General features: G+C 37.2%; 1 protein-coding gene across 16 annotated transcripts in view; it reads left to right on the top strand.

Annotated features, from left to right (window-relative positions):
• Positions 1–27,500, top strand: part of LOC144962468 (spermatogenesis-associated protein 1-like) — a 131,751-nt gene that overhangs the window by 67,869 nt on the left and 36,382 nt on the right. For all 16 annotated transcript variants that reach the window (XM_078895441.1, XM_078895432.1, XM_078895433.1 and 13 more), the window contains one exon: positions 22,240–22,360. In XM_078895441.1, coding sequence (XP_078751567.1) covers positions 22,240–22,360 — 121 coding nt within the window. The remainder of the gene's footprint in view (positions 1–22,239; positions 22,361–27,500) is intronic.

Raw genomic sequence — 27,500 nt, 5'->3', positions numbered from 1 at the left:
TCGCTACACGAGCTTGCGAGTGCGTAGTTGGAACACAGTTTGGATTCCAAAACGCAAGAATAGATAGTATGCGCTTGGCTAAGGAGTTCACAACATTGCCATCCGGAAGTATAACGGACCAACACACAAAACTATGTGTAAGCATGAACATTTATAGTCTGGTTCATTCAGTTTAGTGAGAAGTACTCACAAACGTGGATGGCAAAAACAATAACAAAGACCCGAGTGACGTCATCTTTGTTCTATTTATACAAGAAATCTTTTATTCAATCAATTACGATTTCGTCAGTTTTATTTTAAATATATTTTAAATGGTGCTACCTGTCTGCCATGTTTTATTTTTATTTAATCTAATGCTTGACAATATAATAATAATAATAATAATAATAATAATAATAATAATAATAATAATAATAATAATAATAATAATAATAATAATAATAATAATAATAATAATAATAATAGATCTTTATTGTCCATAAATATGGCAATTTGTCATTTAGTTACACTTGTTATAATGTTAAACGATAACTGTAAGATTGAACAGATATTTCACTCCTACTTATTTTCTCTCTCTCTCTCTCTCTCTCTCTCTCTCTCTCTCTCTCTCTCTCTCTCTCTCTCTCTCTCTTCTTTCACACGTGCGATATACACAACATAAACATATTCATTTCGTTTTCAATTTGTTACGATTTTGGCAATTCGACACCAAAAATTATCATCATTATCAATTGGTCAGTTAATCTTACATTAAATAAATTAATCAGTTAATCAGTTTTTCTGTACCATATGAAATATTCAAAATTTTTATTGCTGATGGAACGAACGTTGATTTATACTTGTTAGTTCGACATTTAATCTGACAAAACCTTCTCCCAGATGGTAAAAGACTAAATTCATGGTATAAAATATGTTTTTTATTGTTGGTAATTGAGAATGCTTTCCTTTCTATTGCTTTTCCATGAATTCTTTCTACTCCATCAAGAGGATGGTTTATTATTTTTGATGCCTCTTTGATAGATTTTGAAATTTTTGATTTATCTTTAAGTCGGCATCCTCCAAACCATATGGTGCAGCCAAACGCAATTACACTTTTAATCAATGAGTCATAAACTCTTAACATAGTTTTCTTCCTTATATGACGTCACAAATTGTTTTTCTTAACTTAGTATCAGACCGTAGCCATCGTTATGTTATAGCCTGACACTGAAACCCAAAAAGACTGGCATTTTGACGTCATTATTTGGTTTTTGCACCGCCTAGTGAGTTGTCATTAGTAGAGCTCATGGAAACAAGTTATTTCATTGGTTGAACTATTGAATACAACTCACGATTTTTCTTTTGTGGCAAAAGACTGGCATTTTGACGTCATTTTTTGGTCAGTATCAGGCCATAACTTTACGAAGGTCACTATCAGACGCATTACCGTTTATGGGATGTGTTGAATAATAAGAATGTTGGTGACAATACTCTTCAACAGTCGTAACGTCACTTCCTTCCTAATGACGCATGGTAACTTAGTAACACTGGCTCTAAACTATCGGAACAATGGCGGACGCCGTATGAAATATTTCTCCGGCCAGCATAAAAGCGTATCCAGAGGGGAAAAAAAACATAAATTTGATCATGTTTTGACTTTTACACATTCTGATCACAAGGCATATGAAAAGTTCTAGCCAGCATGAAGAATAAAAAGTAATGATTTTCTTTGTTTCGAACCAAGATGGCCACCGTTGCCGGGCGGCGTGACATCAAACTACTGAATCCAATTTGGACAATTTATATTTGACGTTGAAACTGAATGCGGTATGATTGCATACTCCGATCAGGATAACAGTTCTTAATCTGTGACCCATATCTGCAATCTGGTTCCATAAGATGACAAGCAAGGTGCTCAACAGTCAATATAGATTTTAAATCGTCAAAAAAAATTGATATCTTGGTTTTTCGCACTTACCCCCCCCCCCCCCCCCCCCCCCCCCATAACAAACTTAACAAACTATATTTGTTCTTCTGATTAAAACAAATTGTAAACTCAACTTAAGTTGGCTAACATTTAACTTCCATCATCAAAATTATGCGGCTACGTGGCCTAGTGGTTTACATGACTCTCGCCTTCGGATCGGACGGCCCAGGGCTCGAGTCCCGCTTTGAGTTTGAGCGGCGCTTAGTTGAGTCCCTGGAAAAGGCTCTTTACTCACATTCTGTCAATCGTAGTCCAGTGTAATGTGAGTACCCGGCCGTTAACAGCGTTGTCTCTGTCGGAAAATAAATGTAATATCGCCTAACAGGCGCCATGTCTTGTTTGTTGGTTTGGGACCCTTGTAAAGCGCTTTGGGCACGTTTAGTGGATATTACGCTTTGTAAAAACTCATTTTAAAAATTATTATTATTATTATTATTATTATTATTATTATTATTATTATTATTATTATTATTATTATTATATTATTATTATTATTATTATTATTATTATTATTATTATTATTATTATTATATTATTATTATTTATTATTATTAATATTATTATTATTATTATTATTATTATTTTTAATTATATTATTATTATTATTTGATTATTATTATTATACGGACACAATACCGATTTCAAACGATAGCCATATTTGATACCAATTAATACAATTTTTCGGACAAAGACCACGCTGTTAACGGCCAGGTACTCATTTTACACCTGAGTACGGTGAGAGAATGTGAGTAAATAGCCTTTTCCAAGGACTCAACTATGCGCCGAGCGCGAGGCTCGAACCCAGGACCTTCCGATCCGAAAGCGAGTGTCATGTCACTAGACCACATAGCCGCACAATAATAACACGATTCAACACCGAATGTCGAATATCCTTGGAATATAAAGACGTTTTTTCTCCCACTGGCGTTAATTACCTGCGTATAGAACGGTTAAAATTGTAATAAATCACATGTAAGGTGCGTATGATTCATAATACACATTAAATATTCACCTGAAGTAAAAAGAATTAATTTTGAATTGTTATTGCTTCTAGCCCAAGGGCTGATTTGGTGTCAAGCTCCCCTTCCAAGAATCACAATGTCTGAGAAAAGAAACTTGCTATGTTTTGACAATAGACTGGATATGACTTTTGGGCCAGAAAACTTCTTGTTTTTGGATATAAATGTGATCCACCATTTCAAAACGGTGATACGTCGGAATAAATCGATTCCCGGAAAATGCATTTATAATCAAACTGATAAGAATAACGGAGTTTTATTTAATTAGTACTTTTCCTTCTTCTTCTTCTTTCTTCTTCTTCTTCTTCTTCTTCTTCTTCTTCTTCTTCTTCTTCTTCTTCTTCTTCTTCTTCTTCTTCTCTTCTTCTTTCTTCTTCTTCTTCTTTCTTCTTCTTCTTCTTGCTAATTATTATTATTATTATTATTATTATTATTATTATTATTATTATTATTATTATTATTATTATTATTATTATTATTATTATTATTATTATTATTATTATTGTTTGTTGTTGTTGTTGATGTTGATGTTGTTGTTATTATTACTATTGTTATTATTATTATTATTATTATTTATTATTATTATTATTATTATTATTATTATTATTATTATTATTATTATTATTATTTATTATTATTATTATTATTATTATTATTATTATTATTATTATTATTATTATTATTTTATTATTATTTTTATTATTATTATTATTATTGTTGTTGTTATTTTTGCAATGTAAGAAATTATATTTATTCTTCGTAAATAGTAATAGTTTCATACACATGAGTAGCTCCAAATTCAATCTCCAGCAACTAATCCATTCCATTTGAGACGATTGGTATGTAATAAATATCTATCTATTGAGACGACATGCCAATTAGTTGAAAAGTCTCAAATTTGAGACACGTATAGGGAATGAGATTAGCCGAAGAGTAGCGTCCCTTGATTGGACGTCACCCATAGTCTGTGACGTCACCGGCGGAAAAGTTATTGGAGAGAGAACGTCATGTTGGTTGTGCGCATGCGTCTCTAGTCCTCGCTTCCAGACTATGGGTGACGTCCAATCAAGGGACGCTACTCTTCCGCTAATCTCATTCCCTATAAAGTCAAAAAAAGTCATTTCCTAAGAATCGGGAAATACCGCTAATTTAATGTTTTAGCTGTCCATCAAGGGGTTCATGATAATGGTTTATTATCATCGTTGGCCGACCTGTATATGACTTGTTTTGTAACAAAGTTGATGTTGAGCGTGGCCATTAACTGGATGGGTGAGAAAAATTGTGAAGATTCTGAGTGAAGCCCTTTTCAAACATTCTTCTTAGTCGACTTTGGCTGCAAGACTTTATGGCTATGTTTAGTAGCTGTTATTATGGCAGTACTAGTAGAAAAAGAACGCCCAACAGGCGATTTGATCTGTGTGAATCGAAGATTTAATTCCATATAACTGAAGGGGCAATCAAATAAATCATTGGGCGAGTTGTGAGAACGTGAAAACACACAATAATAGATATGCACAATTTTCAAAACCTTTTTTTTTATTTTGTATAATTTACTCGTAGATAAATCAATTTTTAAACAATAAACGCCAGGAACCACGAAATGTCGATTTATTAACGCTATAACTGTCATCTAGGTATTAATAATAATAATAATCCTGTGATTTATATTGGGAACATTTGGCATGTGAACACGAGATTCTCCGTTCTTCCAAGGAAGTATCAACTCCAAACAGTTCCAAACAGACTTTTAAATAAAATGTATTTACGTAGTTATCTTTTGTGCGGCTATGTGGTCTAGTGGTATGACACTAGCTTTCGGATCGGAAGGTCCTGGGTTCGAGCCTTGCGCTCGGCGCATAGTTGAGTCCTTGGAAAAGGCTCTTTACTCACATTCTCTCACCGTACTCAGGTGTAAAATGAGTACCTGGCCGTTAAACAGCGTTGTCTTTGTCCGAAAAATTGTAATATCGCCTAACAGGCGTTATGTCCCGTCCTGCATGTTAAATGTTGCTGTTGACCAGGGACCCCTTGTAAAGCGCTTTGAGCACATTTAGTGGATATTGCACTATATAAAGCTCAATTTAATTTAATTTACGTATTTATCTTTTTCCTTATTTATTTATTGTGATCCGTTAGAGATTAGCCTCTAGAGTCATATATTGAGCAGCGTTGAATTCAGAGTACCTACCATTCGTTTCTTTTACTTATTTACTTACTTATCCGAACCAGCGACCACCTGAGCTCTAGCCCTTCTGTCTTGTGCCATGACGTAGAAATTAGACGTCTTTTGTAGTTGTTCCAGGTGACTATAAAGTGTGTTACTGGTCGTTTCTTTTACTAAAGAAATCAGAAATAGAAGTTTTGTATTTCTTTGTTCAAACACATACAAACACATTTAAACGCTTCATGGTTTATGCGTCATTTTAAAAGGAGACTTTTTCTACGTTCGGATTAATTTAAAAACCGTTTCCGTGCATTCTTGATCTTTAGATAAATAAAATTCTAATTTCGACTATATTAACATCTATTTTTCTAACTTATTGTCGATCATATCTTTGATAAGAATCTTTGATTATAAAAATAACATCAAATTAATTTTATTGTCTATCATCAAATATGCGCGATGATAAGGTTTGCAATATAATCAAGAAAATGGAAGGGAAGTAACTATTACCATGTGTAAAAACTGTTCCGGAAACTGTCATTTTACATAATATTCATTGAGAATTATTATTGATCACTATTCTTGATGTAGAATTTGGTTTTGGGTTAAAGTGGATTGAGTCGTGTTATTGCTCCCCGAAAAGTTTGCCGGTGTGTGTTTGTGCGTGTGTGTGCGTGTGTGTGTGCGTGTGTGTGCGTGTGTGTGTGACCTATCGCTTCATAACGGCATTATTTCGGAGTGCTTTAAATTCAAAAAATTGGATTTATAGTCTAGAAAATGAAAATTGAATTAATGAGAAAGATTGTGGTTTACTAAAAAGCAACCACCCCCCCCCCCCCCCCAAAAAAAAATAAAAAAATAATAATAAATAATTTTGTTAAAACCCAAAAAAAAACCCCAAAAAACAAACAAACAAAGACGAATCAAAACAAAACAAAATTCCGAACAAAAACAAACAAAACCGAACAGAGCAAAACAAACAAACAAACAAACAAAATAACAAACTAACATTTCATATTTCAGATAATTTTTAACTTTCTATTTCACTTTCCCACGTTTGGTTCATCCCGACATAATACCAGCCCCAGGCGATGGGTCACATATTATTATTTCTTTGTAATTTTATAATAGATGAAAACGGGCAGGAAAAGGCCGAAGGAATGTCCTGATAGACAACGCTCCGTTGTTCATGGGTGACCGAGCCCCGAATAATTGATGCATTGCTCACACTTCAAAGGCGACAATGTCATTTAATATTTTAGAACAACGACTCGTGTATAAGCACACTTGAGGAAAATGTGGAAAATAGAAAAAAAATGCTTTCCAACCCGAATGTGTATATCTAAAACACAAAAGAATTCTATATAATAGGATTCAATAGTCGTAACGTCACTTCCTTCCTAATGACGCATGGTAACTTAGTAACACTGGCTCTAAACAATCGGAACAATGGCGGACGCCCGTATGAAATATTTCTTCGTCGAGCATAAAAACGTATCCAGAGAAAAAAAAACACATAAATTTGATCATGTTTTGACTTTTACACATTCTGATCTAAAGGCATATGAAAAGGGAATGAAAAGTTCTAGCCAGCATGAAGAATAAAAAGTAATGATTTTCTTTGTTTAGAACCAAGATGGCCGCCGTTGCCGGGCTGCGTGACATCAGACTTCTGAATCCAATTACGGAACTTCACTTGCCATAGATATATTTTAATTGTTTGGTTGCTCTATGTAAAGATTGTATGCAGCGTTTACTCAGCTATTGTTTTTGTTTTTGTTTTTGTTTTTTTTCTTCCTTTTTTCGCGTTGCAGCATACACGCAAGGGCGCAGTCATATTTTTTTTTAAAGGGAGAAGCAATTTTTTATTGTCTTTAGTCAGTCTTGTTTATTTTTAAATCACGCCTTTTGTTTCGGATCACGATTCCGTTAGCTCAGTTGATAGAGCACTTCTCTCATTGTGAAAGAGACCCGTGTCGTTCCGTAGCCATCGTTAACGTATAGATAGAATGAAGATGACGTCACTCTGGTCTTTGTTATTGTTTTTTGCCATCCGCGTTTATGAGTAATTCTCACTAAACTGTATTAACCGGACTATAGAAGTTCATGGTTACACATAGTTTTGTGTGTTCGTCCGTTATACTTCCGGATGGCAATGTTATGAGCTTCTTAGCCAACGCATACTGTCTATAGCCTGACATTAGAACCCACTAGGACTGGCAGTTTGATGTCATTTTTAAGGTTTGTATAGCGTCTAGTGAGTTGTCTTTAGTAGAGCTCAAGGAGACAAGCTATTTCATTGGTTGAACTATTGAATACAACTCACGATTTGTTTTCTTTTGTGGCAAAAGACTGGCATTTTGACGTCATTTTTTGGTCAATGTCAGCATAGCCATCGTTATGTAATAGCCTGATACTGAAATCCAAAAGGACTAGCAGTTTGACGTCATTATTTGGTTTTTGCACGCCTAGTGAGTTGTTAGTTGAGCTCATGGAAACAAGTCATTTCATTGGTTGAACTACTGAATACGACTCACGATTTGTTTTCTTTTGTGGCAAAAGACTGGCATTTTGATGTCATTTTTTGGTCAGTATCAGGCCATAACTTTACGAAGGCCACGGTGTCAGGCTATAACTTTACTTTATTTTATGTGTGAAGTAATTGTATGGTCAAGACGTAGCCTTGCAACCAGAGGTTCTGAAGGCCCGGGTACGAGCTCTACCTCAGTCCATTTATATAGGAAAACAACAACGACAACAACAACAACAACAAAACCCCAAAAAACCCCAAAAGAAACAAAAAATTTTAAAAACCCATAAAGACAACAACAAACAAACAAAAAATCAAAATTTTAAAAACAACAACAAACAAACATACGAAAAACAAACAAACGAAAAACAAACAAACATTGTCCTCGCCCCCCCCCCCCCTCCCCCAATCCCGAAAAAACCCCCCAAAAAATGTTTTAAATCAATCTTTAGATTATCGGAGATGTTAGAAGATTATCGACCTGTTTACTGTCGTACTCTGGGGAGAAAAAAAACAAACATGTATATAAAATCTGGCCACATTTTAAAACCCATATCTCTCCAGAATAAACGGCAGTAACTGGTTAATTGAAATGCCAATTAGCAAAATTTCCAACTCATCGATTAGGACAACGGCTAAGAGTTCGTATCGAAAGGCCACTTTGGTCCATCGGTGGTGTAAACACAACGCTCGATTATGAAACTTTGTCCGCCTTTCCTTATCGGTCAATCATACCGGGGCGATTATGCCTAATTTTCTCGTATAGCTTGACCACCACACCCTTTTGACCACTTACTTTTAGTTTCAATGGACGGTGTGGTGTGCCTTATCAATTAGCTACTTTAAGTCTATTTGTCTTCCCGACCGTGCTAAACCAGGATATTTATGTGCATACCGTGTTGCCGGGTGCCTCAGTCTGTGGATCTGTAACAAAAAAAAAAAAAAAGAAAGTTTAACGCCGTGCTGAAATAGATGGAACATTTGTTTTAGATCGGTGGTCCCGATAGCTCAGTTGGTAGAGCACTCGCTTCACTCGCAAAGGGACCGTGATCGATCCCGGGTGCAGTCGAGATTTTTTTCTGCCCCCCCCCCCCCTCCCCCTGTCGACCCAGCTATGAATGGGGTAGCTGAGTATGTTAGATTTGGCAGAAAGTACGCTGCGATAGACTGGCGTCCTATCCAAAGGATAGCAAGCAATTGCTATTGCCCGTTTTACGCGATAGAAACCGGGATAATCTCCGTCTCCATGGGCTGAATGTCTCTGATGGACTACTTTTTAAAAAAAAAACTTAGTTTTAGATCTCGTCTGTCTGCGATGTGACTGTTGAAGACAGAACGGAGGGCTTGAATGGTAAGGAAGCTCAATTATCTCTGACGGGTTTTGGACGTGACCTCTAACACGTGAGCGCGTTGTCGGGTCATTCCACAATCTGTTCGCTCGACTGTTTTTTTACAATGAAAATCATGCGCAATTCTTACAAGATCCAGTGGTTGGTCTCGTGGCAAACAAAAGGTAGAAAGAAAATACTATTAGGGAATGAGATTAGCGGAAGAGTAGCGTCCCTTGATTGGAAGTCACCCATAGTCTGTGACGTCACCGGCGGAAAGGTTATTAGAGAGAGAACGTCATGTCGGTTGTGCGAATGCGTCTCTCGTCCTCGCTTCCGCGTCCTCACAACCAACTTGACGTTCTCTCTCTAATAACTTTTCCGCCGGTGACGTCACAGACTATGGGTGAAGTCCAATCAAGGGACGCTACTCTTCCGCTAATCTCATGCCCTATACGGGGTTTCGAGCTAGAGGGAACTATTTATTTAAAAGAACTCAAAGACTCCGACTCCAAGCTATGTTTTTATGCATTGTTATTCAAATGTTAGAATTATGCGACGCGAAATATGTGTGTGATGTTATCATTACAAGGCTCCATCCTTTAGGTTAAGCGTATCTATTTACTTCAAACGATCACTCAAATACACCTGATATGTGACTGTCTTAAGTTACTGGAGTCTTTCATGAGGATGCTCGAAAAAAAATAAATGAAAAGAAAACGAACAAAACAAAACAAAAACAAACAAACAAACAAAAAAGAATAAGGGAAAAAAATGGTAGAGACAATTGGAACGAACCAACAGTAAAAGCAGCAGAACATGATATAAACATCGAAAGAATGAACAAGCCAGAAAAAATGATGATGGAACAAAGACACCAATAAGTCAATCTGGCAAATTGTATTGTATTGCCGTGATACCATTCAGTGGTCTGGATTGGTCAATTTGTAGTCATCGGTCCCCGCAAAAGGGCTGTCAGATCTTGTCATACCCTTACTAGCGTATACGGTAAATGCTTTGACTTTGCACTTTTTAGTTAAAGTGATTGAGCGCATGTAATGTAAGCAGTTTAATCTTATTTTTAAGCATTTTAATAGAGGCAAACTTATTTTCTTCATTTAAAAGACGTACAGCAATTTAAAAATCTCTCTTTTTGACGAGTCGTATGGCTTTCCAAACATCAGTTTCCATCGATTGTGTTATTGGATATTTATTGGTAGGTCGTGGTCTTTGATCGATGCGGTTTAGTATCTGCTGTAAAACTCCGTGTTGATTTAGTAACCACCATCTTGATTGTGGTCTAGTGGAATGACACATTCGACCTGTGATCAGTAGTGACCGAATTCGAGTCCCGCTGTTGGCAGCTCAGAGTCCATGGAAATAAGTTTTAAACTCACATTTTCTCAACATACCCTGGTGTAAAATAAGTACCGACCGGTAACAGCCTTGTCTTTGTCGAAAAGAAAACGGATTAAAGGCGCCTAAAAGGCGTCATTTCTCATCTCAGATAATATTAAGTGTTTCCTTTGACTTATGCCCCATTGTACAGCGTTTGAACACATTGAGTAGATAATTGGGCTATATCAAAGCTCAGTTTTGTTTAAATTATCATGTTTCCTTACCTTAGACTAAAATCCGTCCCAATAACAGCACTCATACTATGTGTCAGTCTGTCTGTCGTTGCCTTGTTGACGGCATTCTATGCCATCATATATTCAAACAGATTGACCAAATAGCTATTGTCAAATACTGGCAAAAGTTTCTTTTTACACTTTGGTCAGAAAACGTACTCTCAAATAGCTATTCTGTCGAATACTGTTTCCTTACCTTAGACTAAAATCCGTCCCAATAACAGCACTCATACTATGTGTCAGTCTGTCTGTCGTTGCCTTGTTGACGGCATTCTATGCCATCATATATTCAAACAGATTGACCAAATAGCTATTGTCAAATACTGGCAAAAGTTTCTTTTTACACTTTGGTCAGAAAACGTACTCTCAAATAGCTATTCTGTCGAATACTGGCAAAACTTTCTTTATACATTTTGGTCAGAAAACGTACTCTCAAATAGCTATTCTGTCGAATACTGGCAAAACTTTCTTTTTACATTTTGGTCAGAAAATGCACTCTCAAATAGCTATTCTGTCGAATACTGGCAAAACTTTCTTTTTACATTTTGGTCAGAAAACGTACTCTCTAATAGCTATTTTGTCTAATACTGGCAAAACTTTCTTTTTACATTTTGGTCAGAAAACGTACTCTCAAATAGCTATTCTGTCAAATACTGGCAAAACTTTCTTTTTACATTTTGGTCAGAAAACGTTATCTCAAATAGCTATTCTGTCAAATACTGGCAAAACTTTCTTTTTACATTTTGGTCAGAAAACGTACTCTCAAATAGCTATTGTCAATTACTGGCAAAACTTTCTTTTTACATTTTGGTCAGAAAACGTACACTCGAATAGCTATTCTGTCGAATACTGGCAAAACTTTCTTTTTACATTTTGGTCAGAAAACCTACTCTCAAATAGCTATTCTGTCGAATACTGGCAAAACTTTCTTTTTACATTTTGGTCAGAAAATCTACTCTCAAATAGCTATTCTGTCGAATACTGGCAAAACTTTCTTTTTACATTTTGGTCAGAAAACCTACTCTCAAATAGCTATTCTGTCGAATACTGGCAAAACTTTCTTTTTACATTTTGGTCAGAAAACGTACTCTCAAATAGCTATTCTGTCGAATACTGGCAAAACTTTCTTTTTACATTTTGGTCAGAAAACGTACTCTCAAATAGCTATTCTGCCAAATACTGGCAAAACTTTCTTTTTACATTTTGGTCAGAAAACGTATACCCAAATAGCTATGCTGTCAAATACTGGCAAAACTTTCTTTTTACATTTTGGTCAGAAAACGTACTCTCAAATAGCTATTCTGTCAAATACTGGCAAAACTTTCTTTTTACATTTTAGTCAGAAAACGTACACTCAAATAGCTATTCTGTCGAATACTAGCAAAACTTTCTTTTTACACTTTGGTCAGAAAACGAATTCTCAAATAGCTATTCTGTCAAATACTGGCAAAACTTTCTTTTTACATTTTGGTCAGAAAACGTACTCCGTGCATAGATTGATTAAGATGATTCCCAACTTGTCAAAATGTCTGAAATCTGACACTTGATTGAACTATCGGATCCAAGAATGTTTGACAGACCGGGCGTCAACTTAATAATATTATATCTATCGATATAATATTAATAAATCTTGTCAGACTAAAATGAGAAAAGTTTTTAGTCGGTGTAGAGTAAAATTAGCATTCTGTTTTTAAAAAACAAAAAAACAAAAACAAAAAACAAACAAACAAACAAAAAATGTTACCAGATACAAGTATATACCAAGGCTGCCAGATGGCCACGTACGTAGCCAATTGTCCAAAAATTGGCCATATAAAGAATCGTGTGTCTATTATTAATTGGAAATGTTATTATTAATTTCGTTTACCAATAATAATGTTTTTCCAATCTAGTCGACGTTTTGTTTATGAAAATCGACAAGTTTGCCAGGAGGGTCAGAGTGTTAGTAGTGTTTGGCCACGTAATGTTCTATTTGGCCATTCTTGAAGTCGACATTGGCCACAAGGAACTTTGGTCATCTGGCAGTCTTTGTACATACTTTATATTAAACAACTCTAACGTTACACCATAATTGGGGATATCTTCTAAGCCAATTTGAGTTTATGGCGGAGTGAGCTTGTGTAGCCAGCCGGTGGTATGTTTACTGTTTAAACACCGGCATTGTCACGGACCCTGCCACTTCGTAACATACTAGATCTAAGACAAATCAGAGATTCCTTAATGCCTCGATTCCGTGGGCCCTTTTGGCATAACACGATAGGGATCTAGACTGTAATTATGACAAACATGTCCCTTGGGGCTACTTCGGTTGTTTATCGGGGACGCCGTCGCTTTGTTGCTCGGCCATTAAATAGGTAATTATAAGTTATATTGTTATTTTGAGTAATTCGAATTCTTAAGACGATACACAAAACCCAACCCCAAATGTCCAGGTCTAGTCAAAGATAAAGAATTATAGTATTGAAATGTGAATGAGATCAATTTATTTAGACTTATTATCAGTGCATGAGACAATGTCAATGTTATATAATTTGTGACTCCTGGCCTCGGGTTGGTATTATGGAGTACTAATCAACTGGATGAAGGAAATAAGCGGCTATGTGGTCTAGTGGTATGGCACTCGCTTTCGGATCGGAAGGTCCTGGGTTCGAGCCTCGCGCTCGGCGCATAGTTGAGTCCTTGGAAAAGGCTCTTTACTCACATTCTCTCACCGTACGCAGGTGTAAAATGAGTACCTGGCCGTTAACAGCGTTGTCTTTGTCCGAAAAATTGTAATATCGCCTAACAGGCGTCATGTCCCGTCCTACATGTTAAATGTTGCTGTTAACCAGGGACCCCTTGTAAAGCGCTTTGAGCACATTTAGTGGATATTGCGCTATATAAAGCTCAATTTTAATTTTAATTTTAATTTTTAAATTGAGTTTTAAGTCAAACTGATCGGAGTTGAGAAATGTGAGGGTTTTTTTTTCAAGCTTGAGGGATGAAACTCACTTTCCTAATTGTGATTATTCATTTTCACTCAGGTTTTATACCTCAGTTGGTATCGATCCCGGGTAAAGTCAAGATTCTTGTGTCCGACCAGCCCCCAGTCCCGTCCACCCAGCAGTGATTGTGTATAGCAACGTCTGTTAGATGTGTTGGAAATACTTTTCGATATACTAGCGTCTTATCCATTCTGTCTAAGCTAAGCCTAAAATTAAATTTTAATCAAAAGGTTCACTCCAGCATAATAGCGTTTTTATACTGGTTTTCATATTTGTCACCTTTGTTTTAAATGATCTTTGATTTCTACAATGGCCCAAGGACCTCAACTTTGCTAGATTAAAAAATATGATAGTCGCTTGGCGTCCACCGTGGATAAACACCATAAATACAAGCAAAAATGATTTTTGATAAATAATAAATTGAGCTTTTTATATAGCGCAATATCCACTAAATGTGCTCAAAGCGCTTTACAAGGGGTCCCTGGTCAACAGCAACATTTAACATGTAGGACGGGACATGCCGCCTGTTAGGCGATATTTTAATTTTTCGGACAAAGACAACGCTGTTAACGGCTAGGTACTCATTTTACACCTGAGTACGGTGAGAGAATGTGAGTAAAGAGTCTTTTCCAAGGACTCAACTATGCGCCAAGCGAAGCTCGAACCCAGGACCTTCCGATCCGAAATCGAGTGGCATACCACAAGACCACATAGCCGCACTGTGATTATAGCGATTTTTTGTTTTGTTTATCCCTCTTTTTAAAAAATGAAATATTGATTATACTTTTGGCAAATCCCGGAGTTAGATTATTTGTGTCGGAGATTGATGCTTAGAAGAATCAATTAACCGAAAGAATTCCGATAGCATAAGGTTCAGGTTGTCACTCCTTGGCGCCAACTACCTGCTGTAGAAATGTTAATAGAAACAATATTTATATGTATCATCGAGAGCGAGCATGGCAAAGCTGTTCGAATGTAGTAGATGTAAAAAAAAGGGTTCAAGTCAAACAGACGATGTCTATCTTTAGATATCTCCGATCGTCTTAGGATGGGACAAATTTGCTTGTCACGAGCTTTCCAAGACGAAGGCAATCGGGTTTAGGGTGTTTTCTGTCAGAGATGATGTGTTCCCCTTTGTCGTCATTTTACTGAGTGAGCTTATTTTAGAAGTCTTTTTTTAATATAATATATCATCCTTTTTCTTCGGCATTCATGGTCCAAAAGTGCTACATGCTTTGAACAAAAGTACCTTTTCTAATTGTCCTGTATAGTACAGTGCATCACTTTTCTTTTAATTCTATTACTGAATTAAACGTTGAAGTTAGAACATTTTTGCAATATCTTAGTTTCAGTCACCGTTTACCTATCCATTTGGCAGACGTCGAAACGTCACTCCTTATCTTCACATCAAACATCACTCAAGCCCCCTCATACCCCAACCCTAATGCAGTCGTCCGTCGCTAACGTCCTGGTACATATTCACTACAATCGATAATAGGTTTCTCGTTGCCCAGCTCGCTGGTCAATCATTGACCAGTGGCTACTTTCGATTACATTATGGTACGGTACTAGCTCGTTGATTCCTCGTGTCAGGGCCTATTGCAAGCACCTGGCTTCTGTACACAAAAGCCCTATGACTGCCCGTCATCTGCTACTAGGTCCCTCCTTGAAACGTGCATTATTATTATCAACTACGCTACTATACACCGACAAAAGGAATTTAAAAAAAATAATTTTATCATTTACCATTCCACTCTATCCTTTATCAAAACTACTCTCCCCATTTGTCAAAATGTCTTAAACCTGAGACTTCTAATAAATGGAGTGGGGCAAGTGCGTAAAATGAAATACCCGAAGACACATTTCCGGAGCTACCCCTAATTTTTGCGATCATTGTCACTCATCCGACCACTGACAACGCTCAACATTGCTTTACTTTAATTGCAAGACAAAACACTGAACAGCTAAGCAACTGGAGACCACGCCTGCCATGGGTACACAAAAGCCATAATATTATGAGCGCCTTTTGTCCCCTCTTCATTGTAACTATAATCCCTCTTAAAATGCCCATTATTATTAACTCCAATGTGCATATTTTATATGGCCAGATCCATATTGAAGGTAACGCGTATCTAACAAAGGCACTGCTTTGAGCTGATTTCCAGAATTATCTCCTGCTGCCAGATAATGAAATTGAAAATGGATGCGGCGCGTTGTCAATAAAATACCAAGAGAGATCGTTATTGTGAGCAAATAGAAGAAGAAGTGGGAGGACGAGAGACGCATGCGCACAACCAACATGACGTTCTCTCTCTAATAAATTTTCCGCCGGTGACGTCACATACTATCAAAGGACGCTACTCTTCCGCTAATCTCATTCCATATAGTTATATTGAGGCCCGTTCAAAAAGATAACAGCGTAAATTCCAAAAGTATAACGTATATTCAAGCGTCTAGAAAGCGTAGAGAGAAATGGCTTCATCTTGCCACAAATAAGGTTCAACAGTCGTGACGTCACTTCCCTAGTAATGACGCATAGTGTCTTAGTAACTGGTTCTAAACTATCGGAACAATGGCGGACGCCCTTATGAAATACTTCTCCGACGAGCATAAAAGTGTATCTAGATGAGAAAAACATTATAAATCTGATCATGTTTTGACTTGTATACATTCTAATCACATGACATGTGAAAAAGTTCTAGCCAGCATGAAGAATAAAAAAGGACCGATTTTCTTTGTTTCGAACCAAACTGCTCGTTGCTGAGCGGACGTGATATCAGACTATTGAATCCTATTGTCGGTAAAGACAACCATGTACCAGACAGGATACGACACACGACGACATGGCTTGAAAAAAAAACGTGACAAATTCTTGAGACGTTTGAGAGACACAAACGCCTTACTATAATGTTCAATATTTTCAAACAAACAAAAATCCCCAAAACCAAAAGAAAAACAAAAACAAAACGAAAACAAGACAAAACAAAGCAAAACAAATGACTGCTATCAACATCCACACACTTCATAAAATCCACCGCACACGAAGATTTCACACATCCAAATTTATAATCGCCCGTTTAAGGACAGACACAAATATATCTAGCCTTTCCTATATGTTGCAGCGAATGTCATAAGCAGTCGGATGGGGAAAAGGTTTGAACTTAGATATTGTCAAGTTTAGTATGAAGGTCAAGTTTGATCAAAAATGTGTTCTTGTCATAAATTATTAAATCAACCCTTTTTGTACATCTTCGGGAAATATCAAAGCTTAATTTCACGTTTAAATATCTTTTACAGCTATTCAATTTTAAAAAGTATGAAATTTGAGAAAAGTTGTTGGATACCTGCCCCATACATCTGACCATAACTTCATGAAAAATGACCCGATTTACCTCAAATAAAGATTCAAATGTTTTGGAGAGCATATTCTTTCATAAAAGGCAAAAAATGCAAATCCAAAATTCTCACCCTCCGACTGATTATGTCATGCACTGACACATATATGGAGTCCTTCAAAACACAACTTGTGTGACTGCTTTACTACCCCCCCCCCCCCCACAAATCCTCCCCCCCCCCCCCCCCCCAACCCCATTGAATGTCTCTTTGTAAAGTCACACTCAGCTTCCTTTTTACAAATCAATTCTCCAGATCCAGGACCATGAGTCTTGTATCTTAGGGAGAAACGCAAAAATACTTGTAGGCCATAAATTATGATGTTAGTCAAAAGCGGAAATAATTTTTTTAAAAGTTAAGAGAGGAATCAATGAGAAATACAGTTTGATGATCTTTAAAATAGTCCGAGATTTTCTTTACAACATTCCGTAATGACTGAGTATCTATTTAATTGAAATTGTACAGCTGTTAATACATTGTGTAGACAAGTAACTCACAGTTAGTATGTTAAAGCCCATCCCGTGATGGTCTCCCATTAATCATTTAATCAACGCGCCAAGCAGCCACGCCATTACCGTTGTCCATAACAACCGCCCATGTTTTCCTGTAAGTGTTAAAATTTCTATTTGTCTTTGAAGAGCTCTCCTGTTTGGATTTCAAATCCAAGATTAAATTGATTGTTGTCACGCATGCTCGGAGTCTGCAGGGGGAAAACAGGATTTTACACATTGGTGATTGCAAAATATTGAAATATCAGGAAGTGACATTGGCAAGCATGTAACTGTGACGCTTTCTTTGTTTTTGTTGTTGTAATTATGTTATGTGAATGATTATTTATTTTCTTTGTTTTATTTTGATGGATGCTGGCTACAACATAATCATGAGTTGAATGCTTGCATGGTCCTACGAGTTTGATAATCCAAGCATATTCTAATTCGATTTTTGTTCAATGTGGGAAAAACAAACAAAAAAGTCTCAAATAAACAAACAAAAAAACAGACACTCACACACAAACACTCTGTCAAACACACACACACACACACACACAAACACACACACACACACTTCTGCGGTCAATCAATAGATTAGAAAATTATTGTTACCTCCGTTATATACGACGGTATTGAGCAGACATGTTTTATTTTATAAAATGTGTGACGTTTGACGTTTGGCATTTGGGCAGAGAGGACGTACGAATTATTCAGTCGTCAATCTGGTTATTAGTACTCTATTAACTCACCCAACCCAAACACCGACTATATCCTTAGTTTACCCGGGGTTACTTTTACCCCATGCCTATTTATTACATTTTTCTGAGACAAATTATTGGCGTAGTATCAAAGCTAATGTCTTTAGTTTTTGCATGTTAATGATAGTTTAATAAAACTATCTATGTGCATACTCATTTGTTAATACATTTTTTCCAATTTCGAAAAGTAGCAAAAATTTCTAGGATTGAGTGAGTTAATGTTTTTATTGATGTTTGTTGCTGGTCGGAGAAGGGTTTTGTGTTCGAAGAGTTCCGTGTCTGGTATTTTGTTCTTTTTTGAAGCTGTTAATAATCAATTTTGTTTATGACATTGACTTTAAACTTTTCCTTCTAAATCAAATTCTTCTATGATGTTGGAAATAATTGAATCTTCTTCGTGTCCTGGCCTTTATTTTAGAGTGACAGAAAAGGCAGAAAACAAACATTACTGGCCTAACTACTGCATTTTGAAGAATTGCTGAATTCTTCAATTCTTCACTATCGTGCTTTTCACTTAATTTCCTAATCTTCCTATATTTCTTTTTTGTCCTCCTAGGTATTCAAGCAAGTACTATATCTTATGCTCTTTGGGCATTGCCGTAAATAGATATGTCCATCCCACTTCCACTTTTGTTGTACATTTACAAAAAAGAACAAAAACATTTTCTCAGTTTAGCTCACAAAAACCCACACGATTTTTTTCCTCAAAACTTGATGGATTTAGATTCCCTCCCCACTTATTCATTATTATATTATTGGAGGCGTGAGGACAGAAGAAGGACGCCAGGCTGGATCATCATTTGGTATTTCCGTAAGATTTAATCCAGCCTGGTCTTACCCTTGGAGTCAATGGGGCACCAAGGCCCCTGCTCAAGGTGCGGTGACGCATCGTAACGGCCCATCTCAAGAGGAGAACTAACCACCATCTTGCAAGGCATAAAAATGGCCACAAAGTGTATCAGAGTCCTGTCGTATATGCCAATGGGGTTCTAACATTATCATCTATTGAGATGTTGATGGTTCTCAGATAACAGACCGCATAGTCGCCCTCCATTGCCAAATGATAACAAGCCCTGCTGGTAGAAAAAGAAAATCTGGAGAGCAGGAGATAAATCCAAAGATGAGTCGACAAATTCCAGCTGAAGATGTAGCCAACGATACTACTAAGCCCAACATGTTAACACATTTTCAAATCGGGGACTTCTTAATTTTTCTTTCCATGAAACCCGAGTTTTTCCAGCCAAAATGAGAAAAAACGGTTTTGTCAATGTACGGTAGATTGTCCATTTCTATAGTCTTGGTAGATTGATGTAAGTTCCGCTCGAGCCCATTCATGTCCCGTCGAATGTTTTACCCAAGGCCACAAGGCCAGGGCAAGATCTTTAATCACATCCACCCTCCATTGCCTTTGTTACAAGATGGGCGACAGTACCACTGTGCCATCGAGTTTCTAGTATCGCATCAATCAGTACTGTACATACCAATAGGTCGAGTACAGATTTGAAATGATATCAATCGTTATGAAGGCGATCGGAGTCTGGATAAAATGGAATTGAAATCAATCAGTTCGATATCCGGTGTCATTGTCTTAAAGGGGAGGAGAATCGATTCTTTTAGACTTTGCAATTGAGTGAATGAGCTACAATTTTGAGTTGTATGAATAAGCGAAGGGAAAAGAGAGAGAGAGAGAGAGAGAGAGAGAGAGAGAGAGAGAGAGAGAGAGAGAGAGCACTCTGTGTATGTGTGTGTGTGTGTGTGTGTGTGTGTGTGTGTGTGTGTAAGTGTGTGATAGGTAGAATTCACTGTTCCTCGGTTTCTTCTGTTCGGCTTATGAGTAATTGATTTACATTTGAATATTTTCATTTATTTTTTGTTATGAAGTGGAGGCTTACGTAATTGTACTCAGTGACCTGTCGATGCAATCACTTAATGGAGCATCCTGTTTGATATAATACAATGATTTAGAATATTTGTTTTGTTAATATGTTTATTTTATCGTATGAGAATTGAAGAACAGTGTCGGAAAGAATCAGATAAGGTACTGACAATTTCTTTTTTTCCTTTTTTCTTTCTTTCTTCTTTTTTATTCGCAATGCATCTATCTAGATATATTTTCTTAAAACACGTCTCAAAAGTCATTCTCATCGGGTTGGGAATTGTTGTGAATTAAATATAACTGTATATATATATATATATATATATATATATATATGTGTGTGTGTGTGTGTGTGTGTGTGTGTGTGTGTGCGTGTGTGTGTGTGTATATGTTTGAGAGTATTACTATTACAGCAATGACAATCTGAATTATCAGAGCTGTAAACAAGTACATGCCTATATTACCCATCAGTCCATTTTGCATTTTATTGGTTTGTCTTGAGCCCATTTGAAAATCCGTCTCACTAAACTTTCTTTTTCATCGTTTTTCTTTTTATATGTGTCCCTCTAGCCACTAGGTCCATTTATCGTAACATTAAACAGACATTAATAGGATTCAATAGTCTGATGTCACGCCGCCCGGCAACGGCGGCCATCTTTGTTCTAGACAAAGAAAGTCATTACTTTTTATTCTTCATGCTGGCTAGAACTTTTCATATGCCTTGTGATCAGAATGTGTAAAAGTCAAAACATGATCAAATTTATGTTTTTTTCCCCTCTGGATACCCTTTTATGCTCGCCGGAGAAATATTTCATACGGGCGCCCGCCATTGTTCCGATAGTTTAGAGCCAGTGTTACTAAGTTACCATCCGTCATTAAAGGAAGTGACGTTACGACTGTTGAAGAGTATTGTTACTGATTGGTCCTTACATAGGACTCTGGCCTATTAAAAATACTTTCAGCGAGATCTAACTTTGGCCATGCGCCCGAACGAACCTGAATTAGGTATCACGGGTTACTCGAAGGCAGCTTGTTAAATTACTGACCACTTTCATTATGTTTTTGATCATTGGCTTTTGATAATTAATTATTTCAGCTTTTATATGTTAAAATCGCCATGTAAAGTTAAATTCTAAATAGTCAACCGATTAGATAGGAATTTATATCCATGTAAAATTATACGTAAGAAATATTTTTGGGGAAGTTGGTGGGCATTGGCATTATATGGGAACATTCTTTTTTTTTTATTGTTTGGGTGCATGGGCATCGGCCCAAAATAAAATGCAATTTCTCTTTTTAAGATCTAGGTAGCCCGAAATTTCATTCGATCCATATCAAGAAGGAAATTAAATGTTTATGTATTTTTTAAGTAGTTATTGCTACAAGTTACCAAAGTATGACGGGCGCCATTTTGCAATGCCAGGTTGTTAGAATTGATTCTGGCCATCAACACTTCAAAACAAAATCGTTTTTGTTGTTGTTGTTTTTTTGGTTTTTCTTTTAACTTGGCAAGTGTGTACACTTTATATAGCCACAAAAACGTGATCTTGATGACAATTTCATCATTCCCAAATTTACATTCTTATGCAAATTGACCAGTTACAACGTTACGATTTTTATAACCGAATTTGAGAGTAAAAGTGCGGCTATGTGGTCTATTGGTAGGACACTCGCTTTTGGATCGGAAGGTCTTGGGTTCGAGCCTCGCGCTCGGCGCATAGTTGAGTCCTTGGAAAAGGCTATTTACTCACATTCTCTCACCGTACTCAGGTGTAAAATGAGTACCTGACCGTTAACAGCGGTGTCTTTGTCCGAAAAATTGTAATATCGCCTAACAGGCGTCATGTCCCGTCCTTTATGTTAAATGTTGCTGCTGACCAGGGACCCCTTGCACAGCGCTTTGAGCACTTTTAGTGGATATTGCGCTATATTAAGCTCCATTTAAAAAAAAAAAAATTAATCGATGGAAATTTGATGGACGAGTTTTCTGGCCAAAAGGCGTCAACTAACAATAAATAGTCTGACAACAACTCTTGCCTCGGCCAATGCCAAGCAACGGCTCGTTTTTCATTTGCAATATTTGTTATTGTTTCACACAGAGTGCCGTTTGAGATCCGCCTCGTGGACATCCGAGAGGAGATAGTACAACAACTACAGCTCGATGATCTGTTGCCCCGGGACTTTGTCTTCCTTAGGAGTGTGGGACGCAGCCTGACCACGGTGAGTTCACATGATATAAATATAGTCAACGACGATATCTTGTGTGATTATTTTTCTATTAAAGAAAACAAACCATCAATTTGTTTTCCCACTTGTTTGATTTTTTTTTGTGTGTGGATAAATGTGAAACCCGAAACGTTAACAATCATCTGTATTATTTTATTTATTTAATCTTCACATTTTGGAGTCTTAAATCTTGTCTGAGACCTGCCTGATACTTTTTTAAAAGTGCTGAGTCGTTTTAATCAACCGATGTTTGAAGGAAACATTAAAAAAAAAATTCCCTTTATTCATCCCCAAGGGGAAATTTGTCTTTAGGGTCTATTCCAAGGGAAGACTGGAATAACCCAGGCGTCAGCCGCAGAGCAGCGCCGCAAAGTGAGCTAGGGCGAGGTGATTTGCTCAAGGCCACGCAACGCAGTGGCGGGTGATTGAACTCGGTACCTTTCGGGTAGGAAGCAAAGACCGTACCACTGAGCCACGCTGCCCCTTGTCGTAATAAAAAAAAAAAAACAAAAAAAATGTGCTTCGCCAACGCACGGCACCAAAGCAGGGTTGCCAGATTATTTTCAGGCATTCTGCCAACTGGATTAATAAAATCTGCCAAATACCACAAAAATCTGCCAAACCGTACTATTTATAGTACCCCCTTTGAAAACTCATCAGTTTTGTTAAACAAAAAATTCGCAAGGCCGATGTCATACATTTTTTTTTCATTTCCCAAGTTTAAAAAAATCACTAATACATAAAAATTGCCATGGAAAACGTGGAAAATAAAATCTGCCAAATATCTGCCAGACTGCCAAACCGTTTTTTTTTTCTGCCAGACGACTTCAAATTCTGCCAAAAAAAAACGACATTCGGCAGAAAATCTGCCAAATTGGCAACCCTGCACCAAAGTGGTGAGGACTGAGGACCAAATTATTAGAAAAGACGGCCATATATTTTTTTATCGATACTGAAAGGCGAAAAGTATGGCACGTAAAAACACTAACTTGGTTACCAAAATTGCTTTCTTTGTTTATAGAACAAAGGCCAAAATTGATAGAGCAAAGGCAGGCCAAGGACTTTCCATTTCCCCTCGTGTTGTTATTAAGGTACCATTAAGGACTCTTTCTTCAATAGATTACTTCAACCGAAACAGAAACTGTCGAGGTTGTGCCGGGACTTATATTATTATGAATCACAGAGATGGCTTTCGCGACTTCTCGCCCAGCTCTTTCAATTTAATTGTTTCATTTCGGCACCAATTCCAAAACGGGTAACATTACTCCAGATGTGCGGCTATGTGGTCTAGTGGTATGACACTCGCTTTCGGATCCGAAGGTCCTTGGTTCGAGCCTCGCGCTCGGCGCATAGTTGAGTCCTTGGAAAAGGCGCTTTACTCACATTCTCTCACCGTACTCAGGTGTAAAATGAGTACCTGGCCGTTAACAGCGTTGTCTTTGTCCGAAAAATTGTAATATCGCCTAACAGGCGTTATGTTCTGTCCTACATGTTAAATGTTGCTGTTGACCAGGGACCCCTTTTAAAGCGCTTTGAGCACGTTTAGTGGATATTGCCCTATATAAAAGCTCAATTTATTTTATTTTTTTAATTATATTTTTTTTTCTTCTATTAAGCAATGCGTTTATTGTCCCATTGTAAAATGATTGATTATCAACCTTGGCGATCTAGCTGAGGGTTTTACAAAAGCCAAATGGTAATTTAGAGTTAAAGGTATAATTTTTCATTACTTTTTATGACACTGTATTCTTTATTTGGCTCTATTTTCTCCTCGCCTTCCCCCTCCCTTCCCTCTCGTTTCTTGTCTCTTGTCTTGTAAATGAGTCAAGCAATGTTGATCGTGACCATTGACTGGATTGGCAACAGTATGTGTTTTGTCCTTGAGTATGTGGCACATAATACACATTGCCCTACTTGACTAGTAAATGAACACCAAGCTTCTATGCTGTGCTGTGTGATGGATGTCACAATAATAATATGATTTCTTGTTTACTTGCGGCTATGTGGTCTAGTGGTATGACACTCGCTTTCGGATCGGAAGGTCCTAAATTCGAGCTCGGCGCATAGTTGAGTCCTTGGAAAAGGCTCTTTATTCACATTCTCTCACCTTACCCACGTGTAAAATGAGTACCTGGCCGTTAACAGCGTTGTCTTTGTCCGAAAAATTGTAATATCGTCTAACAGTAACAGGCGTCATGTCCCGTCCTACATGTTAAATGTTGCTGTTGACCAGGGACCCCTTGTAAAGCGCTTTGAGCACATTTAGTGGATGTTGCGCTATATAAAGCTAAATTTATTTTTTTTACTTGGAGTTCAGTGTGGTCAGATGAAGAACGTATCATGCTAGAAGGAGAATAGACATTTATAAATTCAATTAGATACCTATCTAGGTGCTAAACCATTGAGGTATTTAAAGCAAATAAAGGCGATCTTATATTCAACCCCTTCTTTTACTGACAACCAGTGCAATAATCACAACTAACTAAAGCTACGTGACCAAAATGGCGAATGTTCTGCGTTTGTTTGAGAGTATTTCCATGGCAACAATGAGGTCATTACAATTTGAATCAGACTTGCATAATTAGGCGTAGAATAAAAGTAATCTGCGACATCATTTCAATGCATTCTTTGTGTTCCTTCATCTGACATGAATGTACCTACTTTGGCAGCCTTTTCATTCATTATTCTTCCTTGACTAACTTTTTTTATATGACGTATGCCACATTAAAATGCGTATCAGCTGTTGGAAAATACAATTCATCACCTTTTTGTACTCTCTTTTTTGTTTTGATATTGATTTTCACGCAACGAACAATGGCTTTTCAATTCATCTCCCACCCCCTTTTTGTTGAGTTGATATAACATGAATATTCATGAGTAAAAGGTGAATGAGTTCAAACGGGATGATTGGCCGGAGATGAACCTGATGTTTATTGTTTGACATCAATTGTGTTGTCAGGTTTTTGGCAGAGGGTTTTACAAAAGCCAAATGGTAATTTAGAGTTAAAGGTATAATTTTTCATTACTTTTTATGACAGTGTATTCTTTATTTGGCTCTATTTCCTCCTCGCCCCCCCCCCCCCTTTCCCTCTCTTTTCATACCCTTATTTCTCTGTCAACATTCCTCCATCCCTCTCTCTCTCTCTCTCTCTCTCTCACACACACACACACACACACACACACACACACACACTCTCTCTCTCTCTCCCTTCTCTTATATAAATACATAGGGAGAATGAGAGAAAGAGAAGGGAGAGAGAGAGAGAGAGTGTGTGTGTGTGTGTGTGAGAGAGAGAGAGAGAGAGAGAGAGAGAGAGAGGGGGGGGGAGGGATGTTGACAGAGAAATAAGGGTATGAAAAGAGAGGGAAGGGAGGGCGAGGAGGAAATAGAGCCAAATAAAGAATACACTGTCATAATAAGTAATGAAAAATTATACCTTTAACTCTAAATTACCATTTGGCTTTTGTAAAACCCTTTCATAAGAGACTAGACAGATTGATATCGCTAATAGCTCGATACTGGTTGGAAAAAATGCAATGACATATTAAATATTCGGAAACTAGACAAAACTAGCTTTCTTTTGGTGTAAAATTTATTGAATTTGTGTAAACTGTTTAAAAGTCGTAGATATCTAAAACCAATCATTCAAGATGTCGATTTTTCAATATTATCACAAAATTGAAATCAGCACACGGTTGGGATTGAACGTCTCTGGACAAACGATTCGTTGGCTGCTCATTGAGCGTGGGTTAAAATGTTACAAACCCGTAATTCGACAAAAGCTGAGCACTTCACACGACGTTGCTCGACTGATATGCGGCTATGTGGTCCAGTGGTATGACCCTCGCTTTCGGATGGAAAGGTCCTGGGTTCGAGCCTCGCGCTCGGCGCATAGTTGAGTCCTTGGAAAAGGCTCTTTACTCACATTCTCTCACCGTACTCAGGTGTAAAAGGAGGACCTGGCCGTTAACAGCGTTGTCTCTGTCCGAAAAATTGTAATATCGCCTAACAGGCTTCATGTCCCGTCCTACATGTTAAATGTTGCTGTTGACCAGGGACACCTTGTAAAGCGCTTTGAGCACATTTAGTGGATATTGCGGTATATAAAGCTCATTTTTTAATTTTTATGCGGGCGTGAACACCAGCACTGAGATCAGAATGTTTGGGACGGCGTTTTGTTGACAAACAAATCACTTTTTGAAATTGATTCCAGGGACAAACAAATTTCATGCTATCGCCGTCAAGGTGGACGTTTTATTGACTAAACCATTTTTGAAGTAACAAATCAAAGGTATGGATTTGTATCCGTGTGGAGAGGGATTATTGGTAGCAGAAAAAACTGAGATAATACGTATCAACCAAAACACAACTCAGGCCTATGCATCAACGATTTTCTTGAACCAACCGTCTTCCCATTTGTACGGAATCAGAATAATAAAGTGGTAATATTCCAGCCTGATAAAACGTCAGCACCTGGACAAACATCAGCTTTCCTGAAAGATTCAAATGTACGGGCGAGGAATCCGTGGCCAGCTGTGTCACGTGACATGAATTCCATTGTACACATTATGTGGGATTGTGAAAAGTAAGGTTTTTAAAAAACAAGAACACTGGACTACAAACTCTGATAAACGGTTCGAGAGACTAAATACGATTTGGATAGATATACCAGCAGAATCAACCCATCAACCATCATTAATGAGGCGAAGAGTTGTAGCCATTCATCATTTCTAACGGTGGACATACACAATTTTGAAGTACCGGCTACGTCTTTGGTGCTGATTTCAATTTTGTGCTCGATGTTACGAAATTGAATTTTTGAATGACTGTTTTTAAATATCTGAGACTTTTCAACAGTTATCACAAATTCCATAAATATCATACCATTAGAAAGCTAGTTTTAGTTTCTAAATGTTCGTGTGACATTATATTTGTCCCAATAGGATTCAATAGTCTGATGTCACGTCCGCTCAGCAACCAGCAGCTTGGTTCTAAAGAAAATTGGTACTTTTTATTCTTCATGCTGGCTAGAACTTTTTCACATGTCATGAACTCAGAATGTATAAAGTCAAAACATGATCCTCTGGATACACTTTTATGCTCGTCGGAGAAGTATTTCATAAGGGCGGTGAT

Source organism: Berghia stephanieae, chromosome 1 (genome assembly GCF_034508935.2).
Source record: "Berghia stephanieae isolate SIO BIC M18660-M18661 chromosome 1, UCSD_Bste_1.3, whole genome shotgun sequence".
NCBI classification, from domain to species: Eukaryota; Metazoa; Mollusca; class Gastropoda; order Nudibranchia; family Aeolidiidae; genus Berghia; species Berghia stephanieae.
The sequence above is the reverse complement of the archived record's forward strand: the minus strand, read 5'-3'. Positions and strand labels throughout refer to the sequence as shown.